This window comes from Nicotiana sylvestris, chromosome 7 (genome assembly GCF_000393655.2).
Source record: "Nicotiana sylvestris chromosome 7, ASM39365v2, whole genome shotgun sequence".
NCBI classification, from domain to species: Eukaryota; Viridiplantae; Streptophyta; class Magnoliopsida; order Solanales; family Solanaceae; genus Nicotiana; species Nicotiana sylvestris.
In genome coordinates, this window is record NC_091063.1 from 89301614 (window position 1) to 89311109 (window position 9496).

Below are 9496 nucleotides of genomic sequence, written 5' to 3' on the forward strand. Positions count from 1 at the left end.
GATTCTTAAATTGAAAGTTGTTGTGTTCTTAAATGACACATGAGTGCTTTACTTTATGATCTTCTATGATTGAGTATTTTCAATAATTGAACTGAGTATAAGTTGAGTTGAGGTTGGTTATAGTTGATTCTCCCTTGCTGGGATGACTAATTCAATATTGTTGTTCCCTTGCCGGGAAAATTATAACATTGTTGTGTTCCCTTGCCAGGAAGTTATTATATTATTTATGTTCCCTTGTCGGGATTTCTTGTGATTGTGTGAGGAAATGTAAATGGGAGCGAGTGGTACGCCTATCACGAGATATAATGAAATGGGAGCGGGTGGTACGCCTACCACAAGATATAATGAAATGGGAGCGGGTGGTACATCTACCACAAGATATAATGAAATAGGAGCGGGTGGTACGCCTACCACAAGATATAATGAAATGGGAGAGGGTGGTATGCCTACCACGAGATATAATGAAATAGGAGCGGGTGGTACACCTACCACAAGATATAATAAAATGGGAGCGGGTGGTACGCCTACCACAAGATATAATAAAATGGGAGCGGGTGGTATGCCTACCACAAGATATACTAAAATTGGAGCGGGTGGTACGCCTACCACAAGATATGTGAAATGGGATCGTGTTGCACGCCTGCAACAAGATAAAACTGAAAATGAAAGTTGCCTTATTTCTCTTTATCCGTGTTAGAAGATAAATTGTAGTTTCCTTACTATTCTTTGGTATTCTGTTTTATCTGCTACCCCCGGAGCATGTTTCCCCTTTCCCATCTTTGATTTCTTATTACCTGTTTACTTTTCTGGCATATAGTATATAACTGCACAGGTTTATATGGAGTCTGGTCTTAGCCTCGTCACTACCTTACTGGGGTTAGGCCAGATACTTACCAGCACATGGGGTCGGTTGTGCATATACTACACTCTGTGCTCTTTTGCACAGATCCAGGTCTTGGACAGCAGCAGTAGCGCGGGGGCCAACTTTCAGTCCAGTGAGACACCGAGGTAGACTTGCAAGCGTCTGCTGGCCCGGCATCTCCTCTATCTTTATTTCAGTCTGTTATCTCATGTATTCGAGACAAACAGTTTATATTTTTCTTTCAAACGGTTGTATTTAGTACTCTTAGAAGTTCGTGAGTAATGTGACACTAGTTCTTGGGTAGAGGAATATGTTGATTTCCGTATTATTGTTCAGTTTCTTTAATTTAAGTTTTTCGTACATTTATTAAATTCCGTTGTTTTCATGCTATCACTGATAATCGTTAAAAGAAGTGATTTGTTAATGAAGTAAGCTGTTAAGGATTGTCTTTCCTAGCTCACATTAGTAGGTGCCATCACGACTCCCGAGGGTGGGAAATCCGGGTCGTGACATGGGGAGACAATCAAAATTTGAGTCCGGAAGTAACCTTACGAGCACAAGGGCAACGAGGTTACAACAACAACAACAATAACTTAGTGAGTTCCCACAAGTGGGGTCTGGGAAGGGTAGAGTGTACGCAGGACTTACCCCTACCCCGGAGGGTAGGGAGGCTATTTTTAAAAGGCCCCCGGCTCAAGAAAATGAAAAGAGACAAAATGTTAGTACCATCAACAGAACCATATGAGCAATAACAACAACATCCAGTAAATAGATGAGAAATAATATCAAAAACCTGTGAATAAAGCCCGATACTATGAAAAACGAAAGAATAGTGTGGACTCAACAATAATCGGTATTAGCCTACGACCTAACATTATCAGACCAGCCTCCCCCACAGACGGACCTTATCAGCTACCTCCTATCCTAACACCTTAATGCTCGACCTCCACACCTTCCTATCAAGGGTCATATCCTTGGAAAATTGAAGCCACATCATGTCCTGCCTGATCACTTCTCCCTAATACTTCTTAGGACGTCCTCTCCCTCTTCTCGAACCTGCCAAGGACAACTGCTCACATCCCCTGACCGGTACATCAGGGCGTCTCCCGAATATCTTCATTCCTAATCTTAGCCATCCTAGTGTGCTCGCACATCCACCTCAACATCGTCATCTCTACTACTTCCATCTTCTTGATATGTGAGTTCTTAACTAGCCAACACTCTGCCCCATACAACATGGGCAACACCGCTCTATAAAACATAGCTGCTCTAACTAAGAATATTTATAGGAGAGTAGGAACATCAAAAATTCTATCGGGTATATAATGTAATAAGCTCACATTTTTACAAGAGTCATAGGTTCTTTCCTAAGTACTACAATGAAAGACTAGTTGAGGAAATAAAGAAGAGGGCTTCAACCTAAGCATAGTAACTAGAAGAAGAAATGATCTTGTAACAACAGTCTCACTACAACATTGTATATACTCCAATAAAAGGGGCACCTATCTTGGCTAATGAACGGGAAGTAAAAAAATCAAAAGTAATTTTCGAGATCATATGATTTGGACGAAATTTCAATATTTGTGGCCACTAAGATAAGACAAGTGATTATACAGCAAGTGGTAGAACATCTAGGATAAGTAATTGCTTATGTTTAAGGACAACTGAAATGGAACGAAAGGTATTATTCGATCTACGAACCAGAGTTAGTTACATTATGAACGTACTTAAGATTTTAGATTATTATCCATGCAACATATATGTTGACATTCAAACAACTATATGAGACTCTGGTATAAGTTAAAAGAAAGAATAAAGTTCGCGTTACAGACAAAGACCTGAATTGTTAGAAGATTATATCATGGATGTTCCATAGTGTGCATGAAAAGATAAAGTAATAACTAATACCCCGAGCCACAAATCGGTAGACATCTTAAGCCTACTTAAAGGCTGAGAGAGAAGAGGAAACCAACGAGTTACATCAGCTAAGTTAATCAGGACTCTGATTATTAGATCTAGATAATTATAGAAATAGTGATCAAGAACACTCCAGAATCACTCTTAATATCATAGCTACAAGTGATATAGTACAATAGCCATATTCTATAATAGCTCTATGATAAAGCCAGTTAGAATAGTACCAGCCTCACAAAAAGTCACTATGATGCTCCCGTCGGATTGTGTATGCACCAGAGGTGCAAGTATTATAATATAGCTTCAAGGATGTGAATTCCACCTATGTGGAAGGGAGGTTATGAAAGAGACGGGAGTTAAAATGCGAGATTTTAAGGCAATTAAGGCGAAGACAAATAAAGTATGAGATACTCAAGTATAGAAGGTTATGAATAGTCCAGATATTAGATAAAGGGCTGGAAGCATCGTGATTTCGTATCAAGAAAAGATAGTGGTATTATCAGTGCCATATAATCTAGCCTATGATTTCCAGGTACAAAGAGGTCTGGTTAAGAGAGTAAAGAACTGTTATAGACGATGTGATGTCTCGCTTGAAGTTCTAGAATAACATACGAAAATCTATGGTGCTAGCAAGTTAAAGGAAGGTTGCGAGTAGTATAAATAGATAGGTGTAGGTCACAAGCTAAAGTATGGTAGAGCGACAAGGGTTTAGGTAGACAGGAGTAAGGATAAGAAAAGGTGAGTAAGATGGTGATGAGGATAGGTAATTCCTCGAGATTAAACCCATCAAACATGAGAGCAGATGGTTTTCGTAAATTATAAAAATCCCAGTATAGCTTGAATGAACTCTTAAGACTAGGGACATTTAGAAAAGATGGAATGATGCCCTATTAGTAGAATAGGAGTGTAATTGTGATAAATGCTTAGAGACTGATGTTTAGGACTTTGATTGAGTATTTAAAGAAAAGAAATTTTGTGAATTGCATGGGATTAGAATACCCCCATAGGATGAACCACGTTGGGATGCCATGAAATATGATTATTGAAGTATAGTATCACCCCTTGGTGGATCAGGCAAATCACTTCAGATGTTCCCCGATAAGACGTGAGCCCTAGTGACAATGTGTTAAGTAAGAGGTTTCAAGTCATCACTAGTAGATTATAGATCAATATTAAGGTGAATCAACAATATACGGATAAAGTTCCAAAGTATGAGATGAAATTAGGCTGTCATTCTTAAGATGAACAATAACGAGGAAGCATTAAAGGACCTAGATTTATACATATAGCTTAAGTAGCAAGAGAGTTACCTAGAGTTGGGTAGCAGACCTCGGCAATAATAACTTAGAGTAAGTATTACATTATAGTATGACCTACCTAGATTTTGTAAAGACACAAAGACATATATCAAAGGCTATGAAACAAGATATAGCAACAGTCGTAAGATCGATAAAGTACCGTGCGAAGAACTTCAGTACACCTATAGATACCGGGAGGGACAACTTGTTATAGTACCGTATATATTCACAAACTGAGGCGTAGATATTGTCTAAAAGCCAGAGGAAAAAGGAGAAATGAGTCGCATAGGCATGCATACAAGGATAGAGTCATACAAGTAGCATGACAGAAGGTAGCAACAGTTACGATACTGGAAGAATTCTGATCACATGTTGTAGTGTGAGAAATAGGCCTAAATAGGGGAATGCCCCGACCTTTGATTTATTCATAAAATAGTTGCCTAGATGGCAAGGACAGTACTAAAGCATTTGTAAGAGCTATAGAATATGAGAATGATAAGTACATCAGTCAACATTTGAGGACGAATGTTCCTGGGGGGGAGGGTTATGTTACACCCCATATTTTCGTAATTACATTTACGTCGCAAGTCAATTGATGTAAGATAATAAATGAGATAATCTTTGAAAGTACATAGAGTAAGTTAATCATGTTAACTTGGAGGTTACAAATACTTAAGATCATTAATACTAAGTACCAATAGGGTTGGAAGGCTTAGAAGCCAAACAGATTGAAGATAATAAGTTTCGTCAAAAGTCGACAGGTCGGGAATGTTATAACATGTACTTTTAGGGTAAGACTAGGGTGATTAACATGATAAGGAGATTATTCTATGAGTTATTTTAGTCGTGTGATAGTCATGTGCTATGTTTTGAAGTCAAGCGAGTTTTGAAACAAAAGTTGGCAAGGTCTTCACAAGTTACATTCGTAAATATGCTGAAAATTATGTCAAATGTAGCTGAGTTTTTCTACCAATATACTTAGAATTATGGATGATACAACTACCAAATTTAAGATCTATGAGTCTAGTTTCTGACCCATTAACTCGTTTGTTAATACAACATCGAGGTAGAGAGATATTTTCATTTTTGCGAGACCGCACAGGTAACCCCTATGGGACCCACTTGATCGCGGTCGAACTTCACCAATTTTATCTCAAACAGTTCCCCCAAGGCTCCAAACAAATTTCAAAAAAATACATCATAATCCAACATCAAAGTTAGCCAAAGGTGAAGAATAAACACTCTATGATGTTGTGATGTGAATAAGGACGACGGTGCGCTATTTTAAGCTTAGGGTTCAGATGTTCTAAATGTCAATACCACACAAGAGGGGGGGGTGATTTGTGTGGTACCCATTTTTGCTCTAGAAGAACCTGGTTCTTCTGGGTGTTTTAACTACTACTGTTTGCGGAATAAAAAGTACATAAAATAAAGGACACATAGATTTTTACATAGAAAACACCTGGCTTAAAAGGTGAAAAAAATACGACCTACTACTCAATAGGATTTTCCCAAACTTCCACTAAAATCACTGAGCTAAAACAGCATATAAAAACTCTTTCGAAACCTAAGGATTAACTCTAATCCCTTGTAGCACACAACCTCAACTGTTGCGACAACTTCAAGTTAGCTTATAACTTGAATACTCAAAGTACCTAATACAATTTCTTCTATGAAAGCTGAAAGGTACAACTTTAAACCATCTACTACAATTGAACTAGAATAACAAAAAACACAATGGAACTGGTTCTTCTATCTCGTTCAAGTAGCCTCAGGAGTGCACACTCAAATCTCACATAAATTGCTTGTAAAATCACCTTGCTCTTTTGCTTTCAATTTAGTGTACCTTCTGCATTTGTGCAATCCCTGTAAAAGAGAACAATCACTGTCATTTAATAGGTTAGAAATCAGAGTTTGATTGGGACTCAATTTCTGATCTTCTATCATAGTTGAGTCCTTGAAGATATCAAACTCTAACACTCTTTTTATCCGGATTGTGTTCTCTTCATATAAGGTGACTTTCTCCCCTTATCCAATATGCAACCTTTTCGATCAGATCAGGAGATATTGCTGCTTGATCAGTAGGATTTATCTCCTTTACGTGCATCTCACATGTGTATGTTGATCATGACAGTGTTTCACAAGATGGACCTAGTCCATGACTGAGTTCATTTGTCATTCTTCAAAACTTTACTTTTTCTTGGGCCAACAAATTCCCCCTTTTTGATGATCAAACTCTGTGCTTTTTACTAATTAAAAAACCTGAAAGAACTCAGCTTAACCATCAACACTAAACTTAGAAAATATTCTTTTCATCAAGGATCAGGTTAATTAGGTTATAAATATCACTTATTTCAGAATAATGTGTAAAGCACAATATATCTTCCCCCTTTTGGCATCATCGAAAAGTTGCATACACAGTGTGAATTCCAGATTTTAATAATTACTCATGGCCACTGGGGCAACTGCAAGTGCAATCATGGTGCAATCATTCGTAATCAAACAAACATATTTAAACTATAAAGGTCAGAATAATCATTGAACAAGAGAAAACAATAATTGTCATTGAGAGAGATATGTTGCCACCAACAATCCACAAAAAGAAAGAAAAACATCCAAACCATGAGCAAAATGAACAGAAAAATCCCTAATATGGGTAACTAGGGGTACTAGAACTAGTTCAGAAGACAGAAACTATGAGTCCTAAGGCTTGAAGGAACTGGAGAGTTGAGTTTGGAGATGATTCAGCATGTTCTAAAGAATTCCATCATTCTTCTCCTTTTCTTTTGCAAGCTCAATTCTGAGACCATCCCTCTCATCTTCCACTTCAACCACACGAGCCTTGAGCCTAGCAATTTCAGCATCCTTAGTTGCACATTCCTGAACCAAAGTCCTAACCTTGCTGTTGATAGATGTCCTCAAGGATGAACCAGGTTCACCTGGGATGGCATTGACTGGATAGTCACAAGCAAGAAGAGTTTTGATGCCAAAGTGTTCTTTGCTCGAGGCCATTTCCCATTTCTTCAAAGGCACATTGAGCCTTTCCAGAACTGTGGTTAGTATGAAGCCATATGGGGTAGCATGAGCCTTGGAACCATTTATGACCATGTCTAGCAGTTTCACTATGAGGGCAGGCCAGTTGATTTGCTTTCCTCTCTCCAGGCATTCCATAAGAACCAGATCTATGTAGTTGGCAGTGTGCCTTCTCTCCTCTCTTGGCAATAAGCACTTGTTGACAAACTCAAACACCACCTTATGCTGAGGCCTCATCTCACTTTTCTGCACAGCTCTGGCTTCATTGATATTCTCTAAATCACATAACCTTTTGGTGATTTCAAGGGCAGTGGGGAAGGAGTCCAGGCATGGCCACCTTTGCCTAGTATAGTCATCAAACCCTTCAGAGGGTATGTCTAGAATCTCTCCCAGTTTCACAGCATCAAACTGCACTTGAACTCCCTTCACCTGGCTACTGACAACTCTATCCTTAACAGCATCATTTGCCATAAATTCAATCAACTCATTTCTAGATAGCCTACCTTCCATCTGAAGGACCATGTCCTTCTATCCATGAGCAGCCAAAGAGTCTACCAATCTCATCATCCCTGGTTCCACCAGGTCCATCAACAATCTACCTTTTAAGATTTTCTTCTGCCAAAAATGGCAAGCTTATCATGTTCCTTCTCATATTCATCTTCTTCTTCTTCTCCACTCCAATCATCATCATCAGAAACTTTGGTTTGTTTAGCTTTCATTGCAGATCTTGTCCTCTTCGCTAGTGTGGGTTCAGCAGCTACATGCATAGAGGAGGATTTCTTGGAGGAAGTCTTGGGTTTCTTAGGCTTGGGTGTAGGAACCTCCACTGTTGTACCCCTCTCTTGATGGACCAGTTCCATCTCTTCTTCCTCAACAGCCGCTGAGGATTCTGTAACCTTTCCCTTTCTCTTATCCTTTTTCCTTTTCTTGCTTTCTTCTAAAGTCTTTTGTAGATCAGCTTCACTCTGTTTTACCCTACTTCTTGTGGCTCTACCCCTAGGAACTGATGAGGTAGTAGGTGTTGGGGATGAGGCTTTTATTTTCTTGGATGGCTTGGGAACCTTTGGGGATTTTGGTGTAGTAGCTTTGAGTTTCTTTGGGTCATAACTTTCCCCAACCTTTTTCAGTAAGTCAGCCAAGGTTTCTTCAGTAGATGAAATAGGTTCATCTCTTTGTTTGCTTAGATGAACCAATCCCTCAGCTGCTTCCCCAGAACCACTTCCCCCTGACTTCATGCCACTCTCATCTAACCTATCTTATGCAACCCCACATATAGCAAGAACTACTCCATTCCCTTTTCCACTCTCTTTACCACATACACCCTCTCTCTCTTTTTCTTTTTCAGACTTCTTTTTACCTCCACTCCTACTCATCTCAGGCAACTCAACATCCCTAATGGGTCCAACCAGAACAAAACTAGTTTCTAAGTTTTCAACCATAGAAGAACTTACCTCAGAAGGAGATTTTTGAGTATTTTCAGAGTCAGAAGACCCATGTCCATCTCCCTCAATCGCGGACTGAAAGGATTCAGACTCAGAGTTAGAATCAGACTTTGGAGCTGGGCTTTCTTTCACTTGGCTAGCTTTTAACCTTTCATTTAAAACCTTCCTCAGAGCCCCAGATGCTACAGTTTTTCGAGCAAGCATTTTCTGCCTTCAAAACCTAGGTTTTGGAGATACACTGGGTGGAGTAGATGAGGATGAATTTGAGGGAGATGCTGGTGGAGGAGTGCCCGGATGATCTTGTGGGTTAGACATGATTCTTCGTTTCTTGAGAGAATTCAGGAATTTTAGAGAAGAGGGCAATTAGAATTGAAGAGGAATTTTTGACGATTTTAGAATTATGAAGAAGACTGGAGATGTGGTGTGTATTTAAAGCGAATTAGACATTAAATAAGTAACTGTAGCTTTTTCAGGGGTCAAATAGAACTCTAATCAAACTGAAATTCCAAAATTTTAATGATAGATTTGTCTTCCCTAGATATTAGGCAAAAATCACGATTTAGAGTTCTAGATGGACGGAACTGATACAATGCTCAACGGATAGCTTTTTCTAGGAATTTGACAAGTGTAGCACTTCTGCTCATGATTGAATTATTAATCTTTCTAATTGTGCAGAGTATATAAAACATACCTGAGCTTTCATATGAACCCATACTGATAAATCAGGTTCTTCATATAGAACTCTCTTGAACATGCTTCAAATGCCATAATAGATAAAATGTTGTAAGAGATCAGTGAGTCATATAGACACATGTCATAGGAGTATACTAATTAAAGTATGAAACTGAGTACAAATTAATCTAGATATTTACACAAGGTTTGAATTCCTAGCCATAAAAATTTCCTTTTTTTGTGCATTTTGAGATGGATATATTAGGTGATATTAA

General features: G+C 38.7%; 1 protein-coding gene across 1 annotated transcript; it reads right to left on the minus strand.

Annotated features, from left to right (window-relative positions):
• Window positions 1–7709: 7709 nt before the first annotated feature.
• On the minus strand, window positions 7710–8342 carry LOC138873414 (uncharacterized). Its single transcript, XM_070151884.1, has one exon. It carries the CDS (start codon window positions 8340–8342, stop codon window positions 7710–7712), a length of 633 nt encoding a protein of 210 aa, XP_070007985.1.
• Between the last annotated feature and the right edge of the window lie 1154 nt (window positions 8343–9496).